Source organism: Aptenodytes patagonicus, chromosome 18, assembly GCF_965638725.1.
Source record: "Aptenodytes patagonicus chromosome 18, bAptPat1.pri.cur, whole genome shotgun sequence".
NCBI classification, from domain to species: Eukaryota; Metazoa; Chordata; class Aves; order Sphenisciformes; family Spheniscidae; genus Aptenodytes; species Aptenodytes patagonicus.
This window is the reverse complement of record NC_134966.1, coordinates 792,603-819,554: the sequence shown is the minus strand read 5'-3', so window position 1 is coordinate 819,554 and position 26,952 is coordinate 792,603. Positions and strand designations below refer to the sequence as shown.

At 47.0% G+C, this 26,952-nt stretch overlaps 1 protein-coding gene across 1 annotated transcript in view; it reads left to right on the top strand.

The window, feature by feature from the left end:
• RABL6 (RAB, member RAS oncogene family like 6) overlaps window positions 1–26,526 on the top strand; it is a 61,336-nt gene extending 34,810 nt beyond the window's left edge. Inside the window, exons 9-15 of the mRNA XM_076355046.1 lie at window positions 6,347–6,705; window positions 8,947–9,112; window positions 18,689–18,907; window positions 19,581–19,929; window positions 21,776–21,947; window positions 23,715–23,764; window positions 24,389–26,526. Of these exons, the coding sequence (XP_076211161.1) occupies window positions 6,347–6,705; window positions 8,947–9,112; window positions 18,689–18,907; window positions 19,581–19,929; window positions 21,776–21,947; window positions 23,715–23,764; window positions 24,389–24,583 (1,510 nt within the window). The 3' untranslated portion in view covers window positions 24,584–26,526. The remainder of the gene's footprint in view (window positions 1–6,346; window positions 6,706–8,946; window positions 9,113–18,688; window positions 18,908–19,580; window positions 19,930–21,775; window positions 21,948–23,714; window positions 23,765–24,388) is intronic.
• Window positions 26,527–26,952: the final 426 nt, after the last annotated feature.

Sequence of the window (26,952 nt, the reverse complement as noted above, 5' to 3'; positions counted from 1 at the left end):
ACAGAAAGAGAACAAGAACTCTTCCTCCTGCTGCGGCTGGGTACCTGAGGACAAAACGTCATTGCTCCAAAACGTGGATCCCAGAGAAAACACGAGGTGGCACACAACGCTGCCTCATCTGCCTTATGTAAGCCATCCCTCGGCAGCCACTGGCTGGGCTTTGCCTGTGTAAGACGCATTTAGATGCTTCCAGCTCTTTCCCTGTGCTTAGCCTCCTCTCTGCCTGCCACACCTCTTGCTCTGGTACTTCCCCTGTGGTTTCTCAGATTTTATGTTTTCAATGCTGCTAAAAACACATTTCAGCCCTTTTTGAGATCCTGAATTCTTATTAAACAAACAGCAATGACTTTTTTTACTCTGTTCTGAATTTGTACTTAATTTGCTCAATTTTTCCATCTTTAATTGTACCCAGCTTATCTTCTGTCACAAGGAAAACTTTTTGTGTTCAGCGTGCCTGTTCCCTCACTGAATGGTGCACATGGAGAAATAGTTTTTGGGAAATTGTGGAAGCTCTTCCTGCATATTCATTTATTTCAGGAATAAGCTGCTGGTGGAAACATTTGCAAAAGTTAATAAGAAGCAGATTTAATGTATGGTTTTCATGCACTTTTATCTTTGGCTGCATTTTTTCGAGTGTTACTCTTTTTTTAATATCAAAAGACAAAATTTAATTTCAAGGGTTAAGTAATCAACTCTCTTTGAATTAACTTTTTCTTTTCCTAGGGATTGATATAAGTTAGTCAAAAGGAATACTTAAGTTATTCTTTGTGAGATATCCCATCTTCTTTCACACTTGCTTTTGAGAAGCTTCAGGAAATTGTCATCTATAAACCACTGTGTGATTGTTCAATTTGTAAGCACTCAAAGTCCAACTTCTTCACAGGAATTTTCGTAAGAAATGAATTTTCAGATCACTTACTCCTTGTGTTCAAGAGCTCTTATGCAAACTGTTAGTCAAACTTTGTAAAAATATATTCAAAGCAGTTGACCTTCAGATTATCTGAGATACTGTATGAGCCAAGCTACAACTTCTGCAGCGGCAGGACCTCTCCCAGGTTTGCCACGTGACAGAAGTCCTTCTGGGTCCTTTCCCAGCAGTGCCATACGGCTGTCATCTGCATTGTCAGGGGATCCTGGATGGCCAGGTGCTACTGTCCAGGTAGGGAAGATGATGGACCAGTGACTGCAGAAAGGCATTTGCGTTCTCCTGATGAGGACTCTTCTTTTGGGAGACACGCTCCCTGCATTAGACAGCTTTATTCACTACAAAGTCATTGATGGGGTTTTCAGGTTTTATTTGCTTGTTTGTTTTTTCCGCATTGAGCACAGCTCGTAATTTTGCGAAGACCGTGGTGCTGAGTAACACCAGCCCTGTCTGGCAGGAGGACCTGCTGCTCAAGCTGTTCTCCCATATCTTCAGGGATACAGGTGATCCCATCTTCAGGGGTACTTCGTTGAAGTACAGGTCTGGAATCACACCGGCTAAAGGCTGAATTACCAGTTGAGAAAGTAAAACCACTTTTGCTTTCTCTTCCCCTTGCCCCACCTTTATTGTTTGCTTGCCGTGAATCACTGTTGCCATCAGACAGATCAGGAGCCAGCGTGTACTAGATGGGACTTTAAGTCATGTTTTTTGTATGGGGCTGCATTAAGACTTAATTGCAACTAACCCTATCGTCATCAATCTTGCTAGAGAAGTGGAGAACATGGAGCGTGTCCCATATGTTGTGGAATGGGGTTATCCTGCTGCATCCATTTTGTGTCAAGTGGAAAACCTGAAGAGCTCTTGGGGGGGGCCCTGGGTAGCAGGATTCAACCCCGCTTGGCAATTGATTTCACATTCAGGGACCTGGGCTTAGGGAGGAATCAGGTTCAGTACCTTTAATGAGCCCAAAACAAACACGTGGAAATCTAACCCTCAATAACCCCAGTTAAGTTGATGTCACACAGCCTGTTAATCTTCATTTTCACAATTAATAAAATAACCCAAAACATTTCTTGCCACATGAAATACATTTGAAAAATTGATCACAGCACGTTAGAACCAGGAGCCAAAAAGATCAGGCTGCTCCCGTCTTCAATAGTAAATGAACACGAGCACTGACAATTTTAGGAACTGTGAGGCTAATGAGTCCTTTTGTGCTTTTTTTTGTTTGCTCTGGGAGCAGAGCAACAGTAACCTCAGGCCCTGATGAATTTTTGTTCCCGCAGAGCATGTTCATCTTTAAAATTGCATAGAAGTCTCCTTTTGCGAGCAGGTCCAACTGACAGTGAATTATTCAGGGTTTTTGAGGATGTGGACTTGTTACTCAGTCTGAAATGGAAGGATTGAAAGGCAAACAAGCAGCCCGGGTGGGTGAGGACAGATAACCCATCTGGACTTGAGTGGCATGTTTGCTGTCTCTCTATCCCAACTGAACGAGTGTACTCAGGTCACAGCATGAGTTCATCTTGTGCTTTAATAGGACCTGGTCTACTACACCTAGTGTGGACACGAAGCTGCTTCTTTCACAGTAAGATTTTGAGTGATTCCTTTTGCGAAGGACTGACAAAAAGGATAGAACAAGGAACGCAGTGGCCAGATTGTATAGAATATGAGAAAAAACAGACACGTGGCAGGTTTGGCCTGGTGTGTTCCCAAAACAGCCACGCTTGTGCCTCTGAAGAGTGTGTGTAAAGCCAGAGGAAGCATTCATGCATTATGTAGTATTTTCGAAGTGTGGAGGATGCTTAGACACCTCCACCCTGGAAATTACTGAGAGCTTGCTGGCAGCGTTTTCATGTATGCTGTTTTTCCACCCACCTCTTTCACGGAAGAAGATATGAATATGAAAGCTCAGCAGAGCTGGTTTATGCAGCCCGTGTAAAACCGGTATCAGACCATCCTTTTTTCCCCAGTGTCATGGCACACAGCACAGAGCTTGGCCCACGTGTCTGCTTGGAGATGAGGAAGGTGACACAAAGCACACGTGCCACAGCTCTCCTTGGTGCTGGGCTGGGGTAAGAGCCTGAGTCGTGCTGTCCCCAAATAACCATTGTATCTTTCTACTAAAAATAACTTGTCTCTTGTTCTTACGCCCTTCACATAATGTAGGTGAGCAAGGCATAGGAGCACAGGTGCAGAAGAAGCCTGCATGTGTGTTACTCTCCAGACTAGCTGAGCTGGAGGGAGGGATGACACTCTTTACACTTCAGTTATGTAGCATTTTTTCCTTCCAGCTCTTAAAATTCATGTGTTTCTGCAGGAGAAACAGGTGGTAGTCACAGCCTTCCCTCCCTCTGGAGCTGGCTACTTGCCCAGAACAAAGCAGGTTGTTTCCAAAACGGGCAGCTTTGGTAGTACAAAGTACAGTAAATCTTCAAATACCCTGATATTGTAAAGAGTGTCCTGCGCTTTGCTGGGTCCAGCTTTAAGTACTCTTTGAGCTTCATATTCTGTATCCTAAAATGACTATATACGTACTTGCTATATACTTCATACAGGATCCTTGTACACTGAAGACTAAGGAACAATCATCTTATCCTACCTGAGTCACCCAGTTGCCTCAATGGTAGGACCCAGTGTCCTGGTCAGACTCAGAGCTTGTTCGGTTCTGTTTTCCTGTAGCGTTGGTGATTTAGGTGCTCATAGAGGCAGTTGGAGAGCTCAGCTCAGCTAGGAGAGCGAACAGCACCGGCATCAGTACCTTGGATGCTGGATGCAGCAGTGACCAAGCTTGCAGGCCTTCCAGCCAGGATTGCTGTTGCTATAAACAGGAACAGGGGTGCATGTAGATCAGCTGGGATTAATCTCTCTTCACAGTTGGGAGGCAGGAGTCTTTAACCCTGAGTAGGGCTTGGGAGGAGGAGGAGGAGGAATGAGTACCACAAAGCAGAGCTATTCAGCCATCCTGCCTTCAGCTCGCCAGGAGCCCTGAATCAAAGCTCGGAGGGGAGGGATGACAGAATTTAGCACTCAGTGCTTCTGGCGTGGATCAGCGGAGCCAGACATCCTGTGCAGGCAAGTCTCGTGGATGGCTTTTCAGGCCATAGCAATTCACATGGTTTTGTGGATTCAGAGCATTTGCCTTGTTGGACAAGGGCTGAATTGCAGGTACCCTTGGTTTATCTTTCCCTCACCACAGATGCCTTGCGTAGTCTGCCTTGAGGGATGTTGAATTGCGTGTATGGTGACCCCCTCTGCAAGAGAGGAATGATGTGCTATTGCTTGGCCCTGCAGCGCAGTGACAGAGATGCACTGAAAATACACTGTTATATTCTTGCGGGGTGTGTGATGCATTGTGCACCTTCCAAACAAACCTGATGCAGTCTCCACAGAGCTCAGTGCAAGGGTTGAACTCCTTTATGTTTTCTCTTCGATGCATGACAAATCCATGCATCATTTGCAGTGGAACGTGTTGTCGCACAGCTCACCCCAGCTACTAGTCTCCTGGGAGGGAGGATGGTGGAATGGATGCTCTGTCGCATGCTCTGATCTCAGCTCTGCCGGGAGCCAGTCTGCTGGGTGGAATAAGCATGTAAGCCTTGCCCCAGATCCTGGTGGAAGCATCAGTGAGGCTACCACAGTGTGGCACTAATTTAGGTGCCTTGACAGCAGTCTCAGGGGACAGGCAGTAGATGGCTGTGTGACAGCCAGGCTCCTTTTCTGCTCCTCCCAGGCAGCGTTGCATTTGCAGCCTTTAGTCCGGTCTTCTGGAATGACTGAGGCGAGTCTTTCCTAGCCATTCTCATTTGATGAACTTGGGGCAAGAACACTTGTTTCCTAGCCCTTGAGCCAGATGACTATTTCCTTTGTACTGTTGAATTTCTTCCCATTTCTGTTATTCAGGATCATCCAGTTCTTTCTGTATCTTGTCCCTGTCCTCCTCTCTGTTGATGCTGCCTCCCAACTTGTAACCTCATGAGCATTTCCCTGGTCTCTGTGCCGCTTCGTTGAAATGCTGAAATATATCTCAAGGCTAATCCTTGAGGAACTCTACCAAGGATTTCTCTCCTAGCTAATACTGCTTTTTAGTGCTACCCTTTATCTCTGCTTTAGCCAGTTCCTTAGTTAGACTCCTGGTTTTCCAATTCAAGTAACAGCTTCCTGGGGATGTTGTTCTCTAGGGATCCAGACACCACTGGTCACAAAGTATATTAGTTTGTTCCTTAAAAGTATATCAGGTTGCTCCTTAAAATAGGAAATGATATCTCAAGGGTGTTTAGAGTCCTTTAGCCCCTGTTCTTTGTTTTCTGCTTAGCAGTCATTCCAGTGAAGGTGTCTGGCTCAAGTCCCCGAAGGACGAGGTCATGCTCTATATGGGAGAGGAGTCTCTGTTCTGACATACTCGTTGCCTGGAGCACAACCGAGTCTGTCTGTTTTGCAGAAGCGGTTGAACCCAGAGCCTCTGTGCACGAGTTCATTAGGCTTAATGAAATAAGAGGCAAGACCGTGACATGTGCTAGATTTTATACGTGATATTTCGCTTTGGGTGTCCTCTTTATATCTCTCAGATGTGCAGCATGTAGCAGATCTTATTTTGAGACATTTCATAGTAAAAGCCTGGCTTTCTGTTACTGTTTCTTTGCATACAGCTTGTGAAAAGACTGCTAACCAAATGGGCTGCTGAAGGAGGCTGCAGCAGGATCAGGCTTGGTTTTCTTTTTGAAAAGGATAGAGCATTTTACCCTCTCTAGCAACAGGCTTTATTGCTCTTCTAGTCAGGAATCCCGCCAGGACCACAACTTGCTTCAGAGCTTCTGCTGCTTGGCTTCACTGCCTCCCACACAGAGGGGGAGTGTGTGCAGGGGGAGAGACTGCCTGTATATCTGCACATTGCGAGAAGGATAATTGCAGTCAGTCCTCTGTGAGCCCTCTGGATAGCTCTTTTCTTTTGACGTTCAAGAATTCTCCTCTCAAATCCATTCTTGGCTGAAAGAATAGGTTTTTATAGCATGTGAGTTTTCTTGAACACTCTGATCTCTTCTGCTGAATCTGAAAATGTGCCATTCCTGTAGCACTTACTCCCTTAGAGACATGTCCAAGAACTGACTTAAGGTTGTGTTTCACGTCCTGGCATGTTGTTATAGTCTGTCTATCCAGGGAGTTCCCAGCAGCATTGCAAATGTAGGTTTCATCCTGCAGTGCAAAGCAGGTTGGGATTCTCCACACCTCGATGCAGATTGGCTGAGTTTAGCTCACGTGGGTGAACCAGATTTATCGTGACCCAGGGAGTCGCAGCATCACCGAAAGCAGATCTGTACCCTCCCAGCTCAGCACATAGCCAAAGCAACCGAGCATCGTGCTCGGTGCTCTGTTGAGCATGTTTTTTCCATTCCTTATATTTGCAATTTATCTTCCCTGCAGCTTCCTTGAAATGATGGAAGCCCGAAGTCGAGGACACACGTCGCCACTAACGACTAACGGGCAAAGCCCTTCCTCTGGCTCCCAGTCACCCATAGTACCTCCGAGCTCCACATCGACAGGCAGCTCCAGCCCTGGCACCCCACAGCCGCCGCAGCCACCTTCCACAAGCTCTGCCATCTCTCCTGAACCCCCCCCATCTTTTTCACCAGTGCCTGCACCCGAGGCCCAGCAGCCGCACGCGCCTCCACCAGCTACATCCTCCCCAGCACCTCCGGCTGCAGTCCCGCCACCGAAGCGCAGCATTATTTCACGTCTGTTTGGGACGTCTCCTGCGTCAGACCCCTCTCCTCCCCAGCCAGGTAGGTGCTGGAGTGCAGTGTCTAGGCAGGGTGTCACCCGCAGGCATTTCTCTGGTTTCCTTTCATTTCTTCCCTGCGAGAGGCTGAGCAGACAGGTATCTGAAGACCACAGGCCCCGAGCGTGTGCATTGTGGGTCCAAGGAGAGCTGCGCTGTCACTCTCTATTTTTCTCCTGATTGGCATTTTGGTTTGTCTCTGTGCTGGGCTTGGATGGGGACTGTGTCCAGCCACCTGAACATGCAGGGAACACTAATAAAATAACTGTCAGCTTCTTACCAGGAGCACATATGCCTCTTGAATAGCAACCAAAATTGTTAGAGAAGCTATTTGAAGCTTTATCTTCACAAAAGTCTGGCAGCTCAAAGGGGCTCCTGTGTGTTAACGGAGAACAGCAGAGTGCTGGTTTTAAAGGTTATTCAGCCAGAAATGATCACGTAAGTCCAGGCTCTGCAGCGGATTCCCCTCCGGGGAAATATGCTCCTTCAGAGATGGTCTGAGGAGGAGGGCAGCCTGCCTTGGCTTCTTCCTTAGTGCTAGTACACAATGGAGCAGAGTAGCGCAGCGTTCGGTCCAAACCCCTGCTGGACAAAGTTGCAGGGCAGAAGCATCGAGGGTTTTGTTGCATGTACTTTTACTGATCTGGACTTTAATTTGCCTGTCACATTCGCTTTGTTTGCGAAGCTAACTGGAGCTGCAGAGCTGGCACTGCCTAAAAATCATTAGCATGACATGGTTTGAATCACCCTTTGGAAATACCTTCCCTCTCAAACTGTCAATCCCTAGAGCTCACAGTACTCTCGAGACACCCACAGAAAGAAAGGAGGTGGTGCTGGGAACACGGTTTGCAGTTTCAGATGTTGAAATGTTTCAATTTTAGATCTGCACACAATGTTCTGCATCCTGAATCTGTTACCAGGTATGACACAGTACACCCATTTCAGTTTGTTTATGACTCTTCCTACCCAGAAACAAACAAACAAACAAGGAGGAGCAAATGTTAGAAATCCCTTGTCAATAAAAAACCCTTTGTCATATTGATATGTAGAAAAAAGACAAGTGGTCTACTACCAGTGTTACAATCTTTAGGTTTTGGAGTTTTTTTCTTTTTCTTCTTGTTTTTTAAAATCTATCACTTAGCTTGAGAACTGTCTTAGGCTTGTGGCCTCCAGTCCTGGTATCTCAAGGGTGCTTTTTAGGAGGGTTGCAAAAGGCAGCTAGGAAAAGGTGGTCTGTCAGTGTTATTAGGTTTAGATAGCGTGCCAAGGGTCTGCACCTCTACTGGAACATACCTAGGGACTAGCTATTTGGAAAGCAGTTGAAAAATCACTGTTACAAAGTAATACTTGTTTTTTATGGGAGCTGCTATTTAAGCTTTCCCTTGAAGTCTTGCAGTAGCAATTCTTTTGGCTGTGTTTTTTCTTACACCAGCGCTGCTCTATGGCATTAGTAATAGTGTTATTTGTATGCAAAAGTGATCTGAAAGCTGTACTAGTAGAGCAAAATCTAGAAAAAACCACAAAAATCTTGTTCACCCAAAAGAAAAGAGCCTAGATATGAAGTGCAGTCCGGGCAGAAGAAAAAGGTTGAATATTGCAAATTCTGAAAAGGTTAATCACTTTAGGCTTCTTGGTTATGCTAATTTCATGAGATTTCATCCTGATACCTTGAAGATGGGTAACGGTGTCTTTACAAATAAGCTATATTAAAGTGAGTCTCTATTTGCAGTAGCTCTTGAGCTTTTGGTTACACGGGGCATCTAAAAGCACAGTGTGAAAAACCCTGCCTTTGACAGTTACAGTTGAAAAAGCAAGAGGATGTGAGTGGGTGAACTGAACAGTCTGGAAGAGGTAAGAGAATAATGAAGGGACATCACACAGGAGCGGTGCACACAGCATAGGTATAAAATCCGGCTGTGGTATAGTTAGTCGTAGCATTCACTGTAGAGCAGGGTCAGCTACCATGCTAGAGAGTTTTTCAGACTATTTAAGAGCCTGGATCAGCCTGGTGCATCTTAAACCACAGCAGCCATGTGTGGTCTGTGAAAGCCTTCGTGCAAGATTCTGGACTGGTTTGAGTATCCTGTTCGTAACCTTCCTCTTCCTTTGCTGTGTAGCTGAGGTCTTACTTCGTGGCTGCTGTCTGTGTGCTGAAGAGGCCCTGGGCAGGATAGATCTGTAAAAAGCAAATTTCTGTCTTGCTTGTGGTGAACCCTGGGTTTTACAACTACTGTTGCTAATGCAGATCCTGCTGCTGCCACTCCTTCTCTCCACCCTGAAGCCCCCGCAAAAGTACAGAGCGTGGAGGACTTTGTTCCTGATGACAGCCTGGACCACAGCTTTCTAGAAGACCCAGCCCCACAGAAGGACAAAGGGAAACTGCAGACTAAACACCGTGTCGATAGTGAAAGGTAAGGAAAAGAGGATGGAGGGAGGGTGAGACAGGGATATATCTATCTGGATGTGCAGTCTGAATGATGGCTTCGGCTTGGCTAACCTGTTGCAATTGTTTAGAAAGTGATTGCAGAGCAATTAGCTGCCCCTAAGCCTTTCTGGCTGTTGTATAGTCAGTCATAGCATTCACTGTCTCCCATTTAATGATACACACTGCTCCCTGGGAATGAGAAACAGCAGTAAAAGCTAGTTATTACCTTCCTGGTTTTGCTGTATTGCTTTCACGCTGTGTTAAACCACTGGGTTGCTTTGGGTCAGGAAGGGATTTCTCTTCTGGACAAATGTGCTGAAACATTTGAAATATTTTCCTTCTGGAACACAGTGCACTTTGCAGGGATATTATGTTTTGCCTAATGAATACTTTCCTGCTGCAGAGGCCCAACGCATGGCCAGACTCCTTCATGGCCTGGTACTGCCATTCCTGAGGCATTATAAAAGGGTTTGTGTTTGTTGGAGGACACTTGGGGGTACTGCATGGCTTGATGGGATTCTGGAAGGAAGGATGGAGAGGGCCATGCTCCTTTGGGAGTGTCACTGCATGCTTGCCTCCAGATTCCAGAAAAGTATTTAGGGGGTGCCTTTCTTTTTCTCTGTCCATTTCTAATGTTCCTTCCCAGCATTTTCTCTCTAAATTGGGGAGATGCAGATTTGATGGATGGACTGTTTGGTGGATGAGGAATTGGCTGGATGGTCACATCCAGAGAGTAGTGGTCAACGGCTCAATGTCTGGAGGGAGATCAGTGACGAGTGGTGTCCCTCAGGGGTCCGTATTGGGACCAGTACTGTTTAATATCTTCATCAATGACATAGACAGGGGGATCAAGTGCACCCTCAGCAAATTTGCAGATGACACCAAGCTGAGTGGTGCGGTCAACACTCCTGAGGGACGGGATGCCATCCAGAGGGACCTGGACAAGCTCAAGAAGTGGGCCCATGAGAACCTCATGAGGTTCAACAAGGCCAAGTGCAAGGTCCTGCACGTGGGTCGGGGCAACCCCTGGTATCAATACAGGCTGGGGGATGAAGGGATTGAGAGCAGCCCTGCCGAGAAGGATTTGGGGGTACTGGTGGATGAAAAGCTGGACATGAGCCGGCAACATGCGCTCACAGCCCAGAAGGCCAACTGTATCCTGGGCTGCATCACAAGAAGCGTGGCCAGCAGGTCGAGGGAGATGATTCTGCCCACCTGCTCTGCTCTGGTGAGACCCCACCTGGAGCACTGCCTCCAGCTCTGGAGCCCTCAGCACAGGAAAGACACGGACCTGTTGGCGCGGGTCCAGAGGAGGGCCACAAAAATGATCAGGGGGATGGAACACCTCTCCTGTGAAGAAAGGCTGAGAGAGGTGGGGTTGTTCAGCCTAGAGAAGAGAAGGCTCTGGGGAGACCTTCTTGCAGCCTATCAGTACTTAAAGGGGGCTGATAAGAAAGATCAGGACAGGCTTTTTAGTAGGGCCTGTAGCGATAGGACAAGGGGTAATGGTTTTAAACTGAAAGAGGGTAGATTTAGACTAGATATAAGGACGAAATTTTTTACGCTGAGGGTGGTGAAGCACTGGCCCAGGTTGCCCAGAGAGGTGGTGGATGCCCCATCCCTGGCAACATTCAAGGTCAGGTTGGACCTGATCTAGTTGAAGATGTCCCTGCCCACGGCACGGGGGTTGGACTAGGTGACCTTTAAAGGTCCCTTCCAACCCCAACTATTCTATTATTCTATAATTCTGTCCTCCAAATGGCAGAGAGCTGTGCTTATGCTGTAGGCTGGATTTTCTTTTTTTTTCCCTTTTCTTTTTTTTCTTTTCCTGGCTTTGATGTTTTTTAACCAAAAAAAGGGAAAAGGGTTTGCATATACTGAGCTGCTCAGGCAAGAGGATGTGCAGCAAGCTGTCTGAAAGCAGACTGTCACTTAAGAAGTGACCTAAGCATACTCACAGGCTCTGCATCCCTCTGCTTAGAATAGTTCTTGCCTGCTGCCTCTTGTCATCAACACTGGATTAACTAGGACAGTAATTAAATGCTGATACAGCTCATCTGTGAATGTGGTGGATTCTGCATCTTTTGACATCTTTGTCATGATTCAGTGTTCTCTAGTTCAACCACAACCACTTGAAATCAATGCTGTGTGTGAGGCTCAGTGCCTGTCTAATGCAGGTCAGCCTGAATCATCATCCCTTGTGATGGTAGAACACGTGGATGTTTTATTAAAAAAAAAAAAAAAAGGAAAGAAAGAAAAAAAGGGGTTGCTAGAAGCATGCTGGCCTACAAAGCGTCTTGCTCGCGGCTGTGGCTGAGCTGGGATATTTTTCAGTGTTTAACAAGGAAATGTCAGTAGAGCCAAGCCTGACCTTCCTGGCGTTTGCTGAAGGGCTGGGTTCTGGAGTGCCCTTAGAGCTCTTTAGTTGCAGTTCTTGCTGTGGGTAGGAGGCTGGATCTTTAAGAAAGTCTTCTCTTCTCCAGAACGTCAGTCATTGGAAGCAAATAGGTGTTAAACTATACAAAAGGCCAAACATCTCCAACAGTGGTGCAAGAGCCCTGCTTCTTGGTGGTAGAGTTGTCATGTTCTTGGCTGCTGTGATGCCCTTCTGTGCTGTGTCCCCAGTCTTGGTAGCCTTCCAGTGCGTATGAGCTGGTGGGGGCAGAAAGAGAGACACCATTGGGCTTTCACAGAGCATAGACAGGACACTTGTTCACAGCTTCATCCTTTGATGACAGTGGTAACCATCTGCAGTTATAAAAGCTCTGTTTCCCTAGGAGAAGACCTTGCAGAGCATCCCTGCAAATTCAGATGCTCATTATTTCTCTGCAGCTTGGCATCCATGTCTTGCTCTGGTTTCTTAAGTAGTTCACACAGTTTTCTCAGTTGTCTGGCAGTTTTACCTTCTGTTTCTTGCCAAAAAGGGCCTACCACAATAAGCCAGATGTGCTGAAATTCAGAGATGTAGATGTGGTTCTGACCATCACCTGCAATAATTGATTTCCTTCAGGATGCCAATTACAACCCCATGATGCCCAGAAGCAACATAAGAGTTCTGCAAGCACTGTCCCTTATAATCAGCTTCTACTGCAGTGAGTAGGCTCTTGTAGTTGCAACAAAATCTAGTGCTGCAGAAGTTTATCTCTGACCTAAAGAACACAAAAGTTCTCCTGTGAAACCACTCAAACCTAATGGAGATTTTATTGGTTTTAAAAAACAAAATACTGGAAACTGTTTTCCCCTTGCATCTGAGTGAGGAACAAAGCCTGAGAACATACTAGAGAGATGCGTTCAGGTCTCCTGAACATTTTTAAGCAGGTATCTGAATGTTAAGCTTATGCAGCTTGCCAGCATTTCTTCTAGGTGTGCTGTAACCAAGTGTAAGCTCTGAAACTGAAGAGCCATTGAAGATGTGGCAGAAGAATGGGCTGTGTGTTGAGAATTTGTAAAGTTACTTCTCTTACCCAAATAAGAGGAATTGCCTTGTCTGTAAGCAAGAGTCTTACAGTTAGCTCATGTGAGAACAACTTAGTGCACAGTGTGTTTCACGTGTGAAGCAGATAGTTACGTTCACGGAATGGCTGAGGTTGGAATGCACCTCTGGAGGTCATCTGGGCCAACCTCCCTGCTCAAACAGGGCCACCGAGAGCCGGTTGCCCAGGACCATGTCCAGATGGCTTTTGAATATCTCCATGGATGGAGACTCCACAACCTCTCTGGCAACCTGTGCCAGTGCTCGGTCACCCTCACAGTGGAAAAAGTGTTTCCTGATGTTCATAGGGAACCTCCTGTGTTTCAGTTTGTGCCCCTTGCCTCTTGTCCTGTCATTGGGCAGCACTGAAAAGAGTCTGGCTCCATCTTCTTTTGCACCCTCCTTCAGGTATTTAAAATCATTGATAAGGTTCCCCCAAGCCTTCTCTTATCTAGGCTAAACAGTCCCAGCTCTCATGTGAGAGAGCCTTTACTCATGTGAGGGACGCTCCAGTCACTTAATCATCTTCATTGCCTTTCATGGGACTATCTCCAGTATACCCATGTCTCTCTTGTACTGAGGAGCACCCAGAACTGGATACAGCACTCCAGGTGTGGCCTCACCAGTGCTGAGCAGAGGGGAAGGATCACCTCCCTCGACCTGCTGGCAATACTTTGCCTAATGCAGCCCAGGATACCATTAGCCTTCTTTGTGGCAGGGGCACGCTGCTGACTTATGTTCCACTTGGTGTCCACCAGGACCCCCAGGCCCTCTTCTGCCAAACTGCTGTCTAGCTGGGTGGCCCCCAGCATGTATTGATGCATGGGGTTGTTCCTCCCCAGGTGCAGGACTCTGCACTTCCCCTTGTTGAACTTCAGGAGGTTGCTGTCAGCCCATTTCTCCCCCTTCTCGAGGTCCCTCTGGGTAGCAGCATGACCCTCTGGCATATCGACCACTCCTCCCAGTTTGGTGTCATCTGCAAACTTTTGAGGGTACACCCTGCCCCATCATCCAGATCGTTAATGAAGATGATAAACAGGATGGAGCCCCGTATTGATCCCTGGGGCACACTGATAGTTTCTGGCCTCCAACTAGACTTCGTGCCACTGATCACCACCCTCTGGGCCTGGCCATTCAGCCAGTTTTCAATCCACCTCACTGTCTGCTCATCCAACCAGTACATCAACAGCTTCCCTACGAGGATCTTATGGGAGACAGTGTCAAAGACCTTACTGAAGTCCAGGTATCCACTGCTCTCCCCTCATCTACCAGGCCAGTTATTGCATCACAGACTTTTATCAAGTTGGTCAAGCATGACTGACCCTTGGTAAATCCATGCAGACTACTCCTGATGATTTTCTTGACATTCATGTGCCTGGAAATAGTTTGCAGGATTAGCTGCTCCATCACCTTCCCAGGGATCAAGGTGAGGCTGACTGGGCTGTAGTTCTTTGGGTCTTTCTTGCCCTTCTTGAAGACTGGAGTGACATCTGCTTTCCTTTTCAGGAAAGTCTTCAAGCACTTCTCCCAGTTGCCATGATTGATCAAAGATTACCAAGAGTGGCCTCGCAATGACATCTGCCAGCTCCCTCAGCACCCATGGCTACATCCCATCAGGGCCCATGGACTTATGTATGTGCAGTTTTGCCTTGTCCAGGATCCCTGAACCAATCCTCTTCCACCTAGGGTACATCTTCCTTGCTCCACATTATCCTCCTGGTCTCTGGGACCTGGGATTCCTGAAGGCTAGTGAAGACTGAGGCAAAGAAGGCATTCAGTACTTCAGCCTTTTCCATGTCCTCTGTAACCAGGTCCCCTGTCTCATTGAGGAATGTGCCCACATTTTCCATAGTCTTTGTTTTGTCACCTGTGTACTTACAGAAGCCCTTCTTGTTTTTGAAATCCCTGGCCAGATTCAGTTCCTCTGGGGCTTTAGCTTTCCTAATTTCATCTCTGGATGCTTGAACGATGTCTCTGTATTCCTTCCAGGCTACCTGTCCTTCCTTTCACCCTCTGTATGCTTCCTTTTTGTGTTTGAATTTGTCCAGGAGCTCCTTGTTCATCCACGCAGGCCTCGTAGCATTTTTGCCTGACTCCTTATACTTTGGGATGGACCGCTGTTGAGCTTGGAGGAGGTGATCCTTGAATATTAACCAGATTTCCTGGGCCCTTCTTTCCTCCAGGGCCTTATCTCACAGGACTCTTTCAGGCAAATCTTTGAAGAGGCCAAATTCTGCTCTCCTGAAGTCCAGCTTGCTTTTTACCCTCCTCCCTGCCCTCAGGATCCTGAACTTCACCAAGGCTGCCTTTGACTGTCACCTTCCACAACAAGCCCCTCATTTCTTGTGGGTATGAGGTCCAGCAGAGCACCTTTCCTCATTGGCTTTTCTATCACTCGGAGGAGGTAGTTATCATCAATGCACTCCAGGAACCTCCTGGATTGCTTACGTCCTGCTGTCTTGTCCCTCCAGCAGATACCGGCGTGGTTGAAGTCCATGAGGACCAGGGCCTGCGAACATGAGGCTGCTCCTCTCTCTTTGTAGAGGCCCTGATCCATTTGTTCTTCCTAGTCGGGCACCCACTATAGTGTCACCTTTACCTGTCCTCTCTTGAATCCTCACCCATAAACTCTCATCCATCAGGCTCTTCATACATCCCCAGGCAGAACTCCATGCACTCCAGCTGCTCTCTCACATAGAGGGCAACTCCTCGGGGAAGAGGGGAAGGTCTTGTTCTCGTTGGAAGCAGGATGTTATGCTGTGTAACTGAACTGCTTCCTGAACTCAGGGGTGTGTTTGCTTCCATTTGTAAGGACTTTGCTTTTCCTTTCTGAGCTTCAGAAAGAGGCTGTAAAGTCTGATATTTCTCATCCATTCTGGTGATGTAGGGAATTCTTGATTTTTTTGCAATGACGTCATGTGAACTTCTCTCATTCCCTACTCCTTAATGTCTCTAAACAATGGAGCAAGAGTTGACATGGAGCAGTAGTGTTAGAAAAAAACACTTTATTTTCTGAAGCATGCTAGCAGTGAGGAATGAGCTCATGCCTGTGGAACGGGGCTGCTCTTGCTCAAAGATCAGACAGCTGCCGAGACTTTCAGCGCTTACTGGCGTCTCTTGGTGTTGCTATAGCTAAATCCCAGCACAGATCTACAGAGATTAATGGAGTCCTGGGTTTTGTTTAATGGTGTGTTATGGTTCTCTAGCTTGCAATAAAGAGAACTCCCAAAATCAGTTTCTTTACTGGTTAATTAGGAAGGCAGTTCAATCTCCCAATTTGCTGTTTCAGAACTTAATTTGCTGCTCTTTAGCCTGATGCCCTGAGCCAGCGTGTATGCGACTGTACCGGAGGAGCTAATCTGGCTCCGATAGGCTCCCCTCTTCCCTCCTGCTGGGTCAGGCTGGCCTAGGTCCATGGGTGGGCTGTAGGTGTCTGAAAGCAAGTTTATGCTGTACCTAACAGTATTCCTGTTCTGTCTTCTCAGCATCACTAGACATTTATCTTAAACATTGATTAGATTTCCTTGTCGTTACACCTGAAGGGCTTTGAACTGGTTCTTTGCTTTTATGGCATCTGTTATTTATAGAGTGATACCAAGCTGCACTAGACCAAGTGAGGGAAGCTGAGGACACTGTTTGGTTCACACTAGAAGACCCCCACCTCCTAGAATATAGTCACGCAGGCTCATCCTGCAGCATGTGATTCCCTCAGCTTATCTGCTTTATTAGAGTTTGGGTTTTTTCTCCTTCTCTAGCCCCAAAAACTGATGTGGGGCTGGGTCCATTGGCTGCATGGCAGGGCTGGTGGAACATGGTCAATCCAGGTTTGAGACCGTGTGCTCAGGTTGCAGCAGGATTTGTTTCATCACCAGCAGCCGTTCTGTGTACGCAACAGAGGGCTCACTGAGGAAACCCCGACGTGCTCTTTGATCAGTAGCTCAGACGCAGACCTCAGCGAGCGTAGTCATTTTTGGTGGGTACCTGTGCCTGCAAACACGTTGGCTCAACACTAACGCAGGCTTGGCAGCGTGTCAAGTGCTGGAGAGAGTGGTGCAATGTGCTTGTTTTTGCATGCTCTGAATTCCTTCCAGCTGGAACCTCAGGACCACAAGCTGATACTAATTTTGCATTGTCAGACCTTGTTTATACTGCAGCAGTGATTTTCCTGATGTATATTCACTCAATTGCTTTGCTCTTAAGCTGTCGCTCAATGATTTGTGTGGAAGTTACAGATGGAGGCAGTGTATTCACTGCAAAGGGAGATGACCCACTTTGTGCGGGTGTGCGTACACACATGGATGTTCTGTTCGGGCTGGGAATGCTTTAAAGGCTGCAGTCTTGTATGGTGTGCAGTAGGAGGACAGTGGCAGCGGCAGCAATCTCTGAAGAGTCCCTGTGCTTAATAGAGCAGTGACGTGTTAAAGAAATGCAGTGTCACTAATTCAGACTAATATCCTGCCATTTTTAGGATGCAACTCCATTTTCTTTTCAGCGCATTTCAAGAGGAAACCCTGCCAGTGCTTCGCAAACCTCAGAAATCACTCACTCGTAATTCCTCCAGCCTTGGTGTCTGTTTTGGGCACCAGTTTTCTCCTCCTTTGTGTGGGACAGGCTGTGTGCCTCCTTTCTGGCTTGGTATGAAAGCAGCAGCATTAATGATGAAGGGGCTCTTCAGCAGCCTGCCTCTGCTTAGCTGGGAGCTGTGCTGTGAGTCCTGAAAGCAGAGGGATCCACACCAAAAGCAGGAGGAGGGGGTGGATGTTAGCCCTGATCTTAGCACTCTAACCCAGACAAGCATTGACTGTAATCACTCTGAATGTGCTGCACTGGTTGTCATAAGCATGGTGTCCCATATGTCACAAATAACTCCATTATCTGTTGGCAGATGTATTAATTCTTTAAAAATAACTTGTAAACCAGTAACTAGCTATAAGAAGAGCCAGACTGAGTAGTACAATCAGCCGGACTGTGTTAGGGCCTCAGCATTTCCCATCCCATCAGCACACCTACCTTCACTGTCTCTTCCAGTGCTGGCCATGTGCTAGTGACTGGGAACACCACCTTCTTCCAGATTAAGGATTTTAGGTTTTTGTGATTCCTTTTGTGCCTCTAAAATCTAATCTGTTCCAAGCTATAATAATTTTTTTTTTGTCTCTGTGTAAAAATGAAGGCTGTGTTTGTACAATTCATATCGAGTCATTAAAAGGACAGTGACTATTGTGTGTGGTAGGTTATTAGGAAGGACCTGGGTGTCTGTTGCGGATAAAGCAAATAGAATGAGGACAGGTGATTGCAAAGGCTCATCAGCCGAGGCTGGGGAAAATATCTGTGTTCCTGACATGAGCAAATCCTTCGGAAAGTATTAAAATTGTTGAGTCCTGGGGACATTCAGATGAGAATCCTCAGCTGGTAATTTCAGCTGCGAAGCTCTCTATCAAGATGTCTCCGAACACATAACTGTGTTACATCCAGGGAGTCTGCCAGACTCCTAGCTCTAAAAGTGTGTCCTTAGGTTAATTTAATTTGGGGAATGTTAAAGCATGGTTACATGCTTTACCCATGTCTGGGTAGCTGCCTGCTTCAGGGAGCACCAGAGAAATAGAAATAATTCCAGGAAGCTAATAGCTGCAAGTGAATTCCCATAGTAGTGGCAGTATATGATCAGGTTTAATTACAGGATGTGGGGATTAAGGCAAGCAGTTCCCACGGTTTAATTGGCTGATCCTTGCATGTTGGACCACAGATGTTCTGATAGAGCTGAAGCAACAGCCTGCTCTGTAGCACTGAGGCTCACCTTGTCCAGCCACTTATTTTCGGCTTGAGCAGTAGCAGCCTCTGTGTGACACATCCTTCTGCAGCCCGTTTTGTACAGGGCATGTGCCACCCGCAGGGTGCAGGTCCAGCCTGGAAGGGGCAGCGGCTGGGCAGCATGCAGGGAGAAGGCTGGCAGTGCGGCTGACCCAGGCTGAGGGACGTTGACCCTGAACTTGGCGGGAAAAGCCAGGCAAGCGGCAGTCTGCTTTCAAGGGGAGGCATGTCTGCCCTAGCACATCCTGGGGGTGCTGTGTCTGATCATTGTCTGTTTTGCAGCGATGGAGAGGCGCCTGCGGGGAATCCCATGGTGGCAGGTTTTCAAGATGACCTGGATCTGGATGACAAAATCCCCAGCAGACCCGTGCTGGCAGCAGAACGGGTGCCCAGCAAGAACGTCACCCTCTCCAGTGAGGAGGAGGAAGAGGAAGAGGTGAAGGACTCTAAGGTCGTACTTATACCTGATGAAGACATCAACATGGAGCAGGAAAAAAAAAGGTACGAAGCACAGCCTGAAGTGTGGGGTTGTGCTGGCAAACTTGGGCCTCTTCTCAGGCCTGCCACTGACTTCTGTGCAGCCTCTGGGAAATCCTGGTGTCTCTATCAGCCTGTTCCTTCAGCTGTAAGCAGGGGCTGTATTTACTTTAGGTGTGACTGCTTTATGCAGTGTTTTCTGCACCGCACCTAGGCAGCATGCCTTTGAGCACTGTGCTTCTGTGGTTGCTGGTATGTTTCTGTTTGGGAATGGCCCAGCCTTTTTCTCAATTTTGACCACGAAACTGTAACTGAGTGCCTGAACATCTGTTCATAGCGGTATGAGGACAGAGGAGTCGAGTCTTGTGGTGAGGGGAGTGGAAGTCATTCACCACACCCTGTGCTGGAGAACAACGAACTGGATCATGTTCTCCACATACCACATACTGTGGGTGATACAGTCAGACACGGCCCGCTGGTGCAGGCACCTGTGCATCAGCATCCTCAGGGATGAGGACCGTCTTCAGCCTCTGAGTGGTATGTGTTTGAACACACACACCCCTAGGATGAACCACCTCTCCTGCTGAGATGCATGTTGCAGCCCTTGAGGCAGGCTCAGCTATTAATTGGTGCTTGTGCTTTGCTTCACAGAATGGGAGTGTGGACAGGCTCTGACAATTTGTTTCTTTCTTCTCAGGTCTTCCAGAAATTCTTTGAAACCACAGAGTGAAGCAATTTTGACCAAAGCAACTGACCCGAAGCCTCCTGACAGTTTACCTCCACGTTCTGGATCCGAAAGAAACAGCAGCAGCAAGCTCAACACTAGCCTGCCAGCTGCTGTTGCTGCCACCCCAGCAGCAGTCCAGGCCCCAAAGACCACTTTCCAAAGCAAAGGACATGCTCTCAAGCAGAAAGTGGTCAAAGAGGAAAAGCCTGAGGAGTCTGACAGTGATCAAGAGGGACCAATAGCTACTCAGATGCTCTCATTTGTTATGGATGATCCAGACTTCGAAAGTGAGGATTCTGACAGCCAGAAGAAGAAAATGGTAAATAACATGCATGAATCGCTGTGTGCTGCTGCGGAGCTGAGCTTGAAGTGTTGAGGCGTCTCACTGAGCAGAGCTTTCATCTGCTCTCCCAGCTCTCAGTGGCGGTCGCAGCAAGTCATGTGCTAAGCAACCTGAAGGGATTGACATAAGCACAAACTCACTAATGCTCTGTTGAAGCCACACGGCAACAAGGTTTGTGCTTTACGGGTTTTAATGTGCTGTTTATTCTCAGTAAGTCCAGAGCATGGTCAGTCTAGCGGTGTGGAAGGTACGAAATACAAATCTAATGGTTTTTCACCCAGAGTTTAATATGCAGAAGTGTGTGCATGCCAGAAAGAGAGAACAAGTGAGCTCCCTACAGTCAATCCAGCAATCAAAAAGCCATAACAAAATTTGCTTGGCAAAGCTCCTTACTGAAGTAGGAAAATCTGCCGGAGAAGGACTTTCCAATATAGTCAGGTTAGCTGTAATGACTCTGTGGCGCTGAACACATGGGCAGGTGCTCAGTGCTGCCTGCAGGTATCTGCTCAAACACACGGTGCAGCAGGAGTGCCCTCTGCACCTGTCATGTATTAAAGATGGAGAAAACACAAGCATCTTCTCTGGGCTGGTAGGAACTTGCTGCTGTGGCTCTAGATATCCCTGATTTCAGTGATCCGCACTCACAGCCAGCAGAGCAATCTCTAGAAACTGCTAACCGTGATTTGGGATGGGCAATTGCTGTTCAGGGGTACTCCTGGTGTCTGGGTTAGCTGGTGTTCAGGAGTGGTTTATCTGTTTGCATCCTTCCAGAATCCTGCAAAAAGGAGGGTTGTCCCAGTTTCTTTGACCTTGCCTATGTGTCATGCTGTTTATGAAGTAATTTTCCATTCGTTTAGCATTTTCAGTACCTGCTTTTCCTGGCACTTTAATATGAAAGCAAAAGTATTTGGAGCAAGTTTGCTTCTTTTCGCATGCAATGACGAGAAACAGGATTTGTGAGGGAGCTTGCCATTGCAACAGTGTCAGGGAGATGCCCCACAACTTGTGAATGCTTTTCAAGTTCAAGGTTTACCAGTCAGGCAAAGCAGTAAAAACACCACCATTAGCAAGGAGGAGGGGGGCATTGCCTAGGTCAGCAGCAGAGCGAGGCCATGTTTGGTCAGTATGGAGGATATAAAGAAAGGGTGGTTAACGAATTCTGAAGAGGATCAGTTGGCAGGTATCGGAAGATCATTAAACTTCATTTCCATTCCCATCATGCAGAGACAGAGGATTTTTGGGTGATATCCAGTCTCTGCAGCATCCTGTTTTTTAGCCCACATTGAAGGGGCAAATTTGCCCTGGGAGCACATTCCCTTTTGACTCGAAGGGAGTTACTCTGCAAACACAGACCGCTTCCTTGGCCCTGATGCATGTTGCCTCTGGTACGCGAGACCCCACAGAGCTACAGAGGAAAAAGGTTTTGTCTGTCAGGTCTGGAGGTGAGTTTTCAGCCTATTAGATTTGGTTTTCCCCAAAACAGGTGCCTCTTTAGGGTAGTTAGAGGCTGATGCTGTTGAGCTAACACAGTTGAAGGTCTCATTTAATACCTTTGCATCAGAAATTTTATTTTAGTAGCACAAATGTTAAGTTGTCAGAGCACATTTTCCAGTACCAATGCTACTGAGACATTTTACCAAGGCAAGAAACAGGTAGAGCTTATAAGATCAAGGGCATTGATTTCAAGTCAGTAACAGCTCAGTTCAGCTACCATTGCCTTTCCTCCTCCCCACCCGCTGACATCTGACGTCTTTGTATACAAAATGCTTAGAGATTTTGGTTGAAAGACTTGCCTGTGTTGTCTGCCTTTTCTTGTCTCTAGGATGAATTCCCGGTCCGGGAAGATCTCTCTGAAATATCTGATGATGATACCTCGTTGGCAAAGCCACCCCAGCCTGTGAAATCAACAGTCCACTCCTTTAAACTGAAAAATGACTCAGATCTCTTTGGTTTGGGTTTGGAAGAAACTGGTCCCAAGGAGAGCAGTGAGGAAGGTAAAGGTGTCACCTTATTTCCACTCTTGCTGATTTTGTTTGCCAGGCATCTGTTTTTTCCAAAATGGTTCCAGGGTGTAAGCAAACCAATTTGCACTAAATAAAATACCCTGTAACTTCATGCAGTGCCCTGTGTGAGTCTTTAATGTGGTTTAACGCAGCATAAATAACTTTCTTTAAGTTTTTCCCCATGGGGAGGGGGGGGAACTGGGCTCGTCCGTGGCATCAGCCCTGTATTATTTCTGTCCCAGCTGGAAGCAGGAGCACATCTTTCACAAGCTGCTTCTGTGTAAGGCTTCCTGCTTAGCCTTGCATGCCTGGGAAGTGGTGCTCAGCATTGCAGTGTCCACCCCCACAAGAATTTGGATCAATTTGAGCAAAATGCTCTGACATACCCTGCCAATTTGCTCTTCTATTTTTGGGAAAGGTGGGGTGGGGTTCTGATCACAACCTAAGCATTCCTCAGGCTTCCCCCCCCACCCCCATTCCCTGAGGGAACAAATCTTACTTGCACAAATAATTTCTGCTGTCTTGGCATTACTGCAAAGCAGCTTCCTATAGATCTGCCCCTGATGTCACCATGAAAGATGAAAAGTTAAAGACTTAAGGAGAGAAAAAGCTGTAAGCAGCACCAGAGAGAGATCTCTTTGAATAGCTATTCCAAAAGTGTAACCAAGGTGTCACAGGCTGCGATGGCTTCCTTGGCTTGTTGCTTTGAGTTGCTGAACGGCACAGCTTGAAATAGCTAGAAGTGCATCTGCAGAGGCCCAGGTCAATAATTTAACTTCAGTTTAGCATCTTTAATAATTCAACGTGGGTTCCTCCTATCTCCTCTTTCTGGGATAAATATAAAAACATGTCTTGGTAGTCAGTCAGTTGGAGCTTGACCAGCAATTAGACTTCTCCATGGCTGACTTGTATTTACAGATCAACCAAGGAAAAGAATGTATAGGTAAAATTGGCAATCAAATACCACATGTGAAACGTGGTGCAGTTATAAACCCTCCTGTGAAACAGCCAAGTAGGTATTCTCCTGTTCAAGGAGTTTTTGTGCAAAGGCAGTGGATGTTCAGCAGTCTAATTAGCAGCCAAGTCATCAACCACAATAACCTGGGACAAATGATTTGACAGTGATGGACTCTGGGACTCATTCAATGCCATGAAAGTAGCCACCCCTGTAGAGCAGGGCTGACGCTTTGGCCTCGTGGTGATATAATTTCCATGCACAGTTTGAACAACAGTGAGTGCTAGCCTGCTAGAGTGCTCCCATCTGCTGACACTGTGTCCTGAATGGTCCTTCCATTACTAGCTCAACTCACAGAAGCACAGATCGTGCCTGCTGGGATTTCTCTCTGCCTTCGAATATTTAGCGTTCAGGGGAAATTGTTCCCAGGAGCTCTTCTTCAGTTCTGGAAATAATAATCTGGTCCCGAGTTTGGCCTTTGGACCAGTTTGTAGAGCTGGTCTCTGTATTTGTTTCTTAGTAGCTGTGATATAGCGAACGCCCAGGTCAGTGTTCATAACACAGAATAATATAGATAATACAATGCTCATAATTAAACTAGATGTATATGGTTAAGTTAGGGTGTGACTGCTGGGGCCTATGTTGGTTTCTAAAGGGGCACAGTTTGTCCTGAGGAGTCGGGATTGCCTTTGCACGTGGCTCCAGGGTGGAGCATTTTGTTCTCAGAAATCAGGGCAGGGCAGAATTGCATCTCTTACGGTTTAAATTGATTAAAAACAATGTTGGTTTTTTTGTTTGAGCAGATAAACAACCTTCTAAGGAGAAAAAGAAGAAGAAAAAGAAAAGCAAAGAGGTACTATTTAATTCCTCAGAGCTGATCTGCCATATTATCTACCAGCCTAGGAGAGGGGTGGCCTTCTACAGCATACTCTGTGTACCTGGTGGACTTCATTCCATTCTCCCGTCCTACAGCCGTATCTGTGCCTCCCAGGCTCTGCAGACCATTAACCACTTTGCAGCTTAAAAGCAAGCTTTTAGAACAGTTGAATTTTGAAAAGGCAGTGTGTGAGTTTGTAAAATACAGGATTAAATAGAGCAGTGCATCTCTGCTGGGCTGAGTCTGTTGATAGCATCATGACTTTTTCCAAGCAGAGGGGTGTCCCCAGCAGACCTAATCTCAGAGGCAGCGAGGGAAGTCTGCAGGAGGCTTTGTCTTTGACATTTCTGCCTGTCCAATACTGTGGTATTGTCGGGCACAAAGTGCCTGACAGACCATGGCTACATATAAACCAGATGGTCTTTCCTCTCTTCTGTCCAAACACGCAGAAGGGTCTTCTGGAATTAACTCCAAGCCAGCCTTGGTAGTAGATGCTTCACCCTAAGTAAGGTTCCCGTCAGAGCCAAGTTTCAGGGTGATTTATGCTGGGTTACTGGCATGCTCAGAGGATTTACTAATAAAAATTCTCTCATTTTGCAGGAAGAGGAGAAGTCTGTGAAAAAGAAGAGCAAACACAAGAAGAGCAAAGAGAAGGAGGAGAGCAAAGAGGAGAAAAAGAAAAAGAAGAAGAAGAGCAAGGAGAAAAATAATGAAATAGATGAACTTGAGGCTTTTCTTGGAGGAGGAGCCAGCATGAGCAAGCCGCGAGGAGGTGGGGACTATGAGGAGCTGTAGGCTGGCCGCATGTACGCGCAGCGGACTCTTCTATTGTGGCTGTCTCCATCTTTTTCTTGCGAGTCACACCAGGACAGGTGCAGATGTGTAAAGCTTTGGCCGTTTGCCATATATTCTCTCAGAACAGAGCTGGCAAAACAAAAGCTTTGCATCTGTGTGTGCTGTTCTGGTGCATTCGTTACACAAGGAAAATCCAGCTGAGATGTACTTGAGTAAGGGGAAGGTTCAGGGCACGGTTCCCAGGCCCGCTTCCAGGCTGTCATTTTTTCTCCTTCCAGAGATGCCCCATCGGGTAGCTGGCAGGGTGTGGGAGGCGAAGGGGACCTGCCTCCTGCTCCGCCCCTGCTATATTCCACTCCTGCACACCTGAAATTCCTGTCTTGTTAAGAGGAGTGCAACAAAACATGCCGCATGAACGCATTGTGCTCGCCTGTCTCAAGTCTTTAACTTTTTATCCTTCCTATTTTTTTAATGAGAAAAGTGGTATTGGCCATTGCTCCACCCAGCAGTTGGTGAGCTTTAAATTGAGCAGATCATGCTATGTTACAGCTCTCTAAAACAGCAGCTGCAGGGCCAGAGTGAGAGAGAGCGCGTGTGATTTTGGAGTCCTTTGAACGGGACCTTTCTGCACAGCAGCTTAATTAGCACTCACTGGTGCTGCTGTTGGAATTCATGAAGCCCCATTGATTTCCGTGGCCCCAGTGTCTCAGACACTACACGTAAGCTGCTATGCAGTTTGGGAAAACAATGCAAAGTGCAAAGCTAACCTGAAAAAGAGAGAGGAAAATCAGTGCTTTTCTGCATTTTCCACCCTTGAATTTGCATATACTAGAATCCCCTCCCTTCGGTACCTTTCAGGGACATGACTCTCATGTGGAAATGAAGATATCCAGAGTTTCAGAACTGTCTACAGGGAAGTGTTAGCATGGCAAGGCTTTTGCTTCTCAGGCATTTTACAGTCACGCTGTAAAACACCAGCTGCCTCTCTACACTGAGAGGGACAATCACTAGCTCAGACAGCGTCCTTCCTGGTCCAGCTTCTGTCAATACTGCAGCCGTGTTTACTGGGCTGAGCCTCCCAGCAGCCAACGTGCTGCCTTTCCCTGCCCCAAGTGGAGAGCCTCCTCCTATCCCATGAGTTTGGGAAGCCTTTTAATTTTTGCTTTGAACTTAAACCCGTGGATTGGTACCTGCTCAGCAGCACCAGTTGCCGTTGGAAGGGCACTACAGGCCAGCCCTTCACACTTGCCTGTGTCTCAATGAGCAGCCCCTGCGTTTGATGGAGCTTGTTAGTTCTCCGTACCCCCTCCTGTTTTGGTTCTGGTGTCCCTTTCACAGCTCAGATGGTGAAGCTCCCTCCAGATTCTGTGCATTACATTACTCTCTTGCTTGCAGGTTGATTTGAGGTTTGGTTTTGTTCTCCCTCTCCCCTTTTTGTTGTAGAATGTCAGCTATGAAATCCAAACTGGGGTTTCCTTCTACATCCCTATAAAGCGAGGTGTTCTTTTGATCCGTTATCCGCTCCAGAGTTGTCTTCCCCAGCAGGCAGTTACCTGCTCCGTTTTTCTTTCTCTTTCCCCCAGCCCCCAAAATGCACTTGTAACTGTTTCCCTATAAAACAAACGGGGTTTTTTGCTGCATGAGCAGTATATTGTTCAGGTCTGTTTGCCATTAGCATTTGCCTACTTCTCTGAGCATTAGTACATTTCATGTGACACCATAGGGAAAGGACAGTTCAAACTTTGCACGTCTGGGGAGTAAAAAGTGGATTGGGACGTGACCGGTTTGCGGCCTCTCTTGCGAAAGGCAGGCAGGTGTTCGAGCTTCAGCTGGCTGCGTTCCTGAAAGCACTTCTGTTCTGTGAAGATTTTGGGTCATGTTCCATTTTGCATTGAAAAAAACTGGTACAATCCATTCTGACTATAAAGCTCTGTTGTACAACTGCCTCTGCACATCTTCTTCTCCACCACAAGCATCTCTGCCTGGGCTCGGGAGCTGCGTGTCCCTCCAGGACTGTTTCACAGAAGGGCATCCCGCTGCCCCTTCCTCATGCTGTTGCATTCTCACACTTCAAGGAATGGGGAGCTAAATTAAAAATCGTTCAAAAAAAAAAAAGTGGAATGTAAAAACCATGAGGTCTTTCCCCAGAAATGAAGTCTGTCCTGAGAGAGCTGTTTCACGCAGCATAAGGGAGACGGTGTTTTTGTTCAGCTCTGCTTCCTTGCGAACGCAGCTCTTGGTTAGCAGAAGGCTGTACAGGCGCTGGGTCCCCTGGAAACACTGATGTTGGCATTGGTTTGTCTTTCACCTGGACCAGATTTGACCACCATAGGAGCCTTTACACTCCCCGCGGCTCGTGTTCCTTGTCA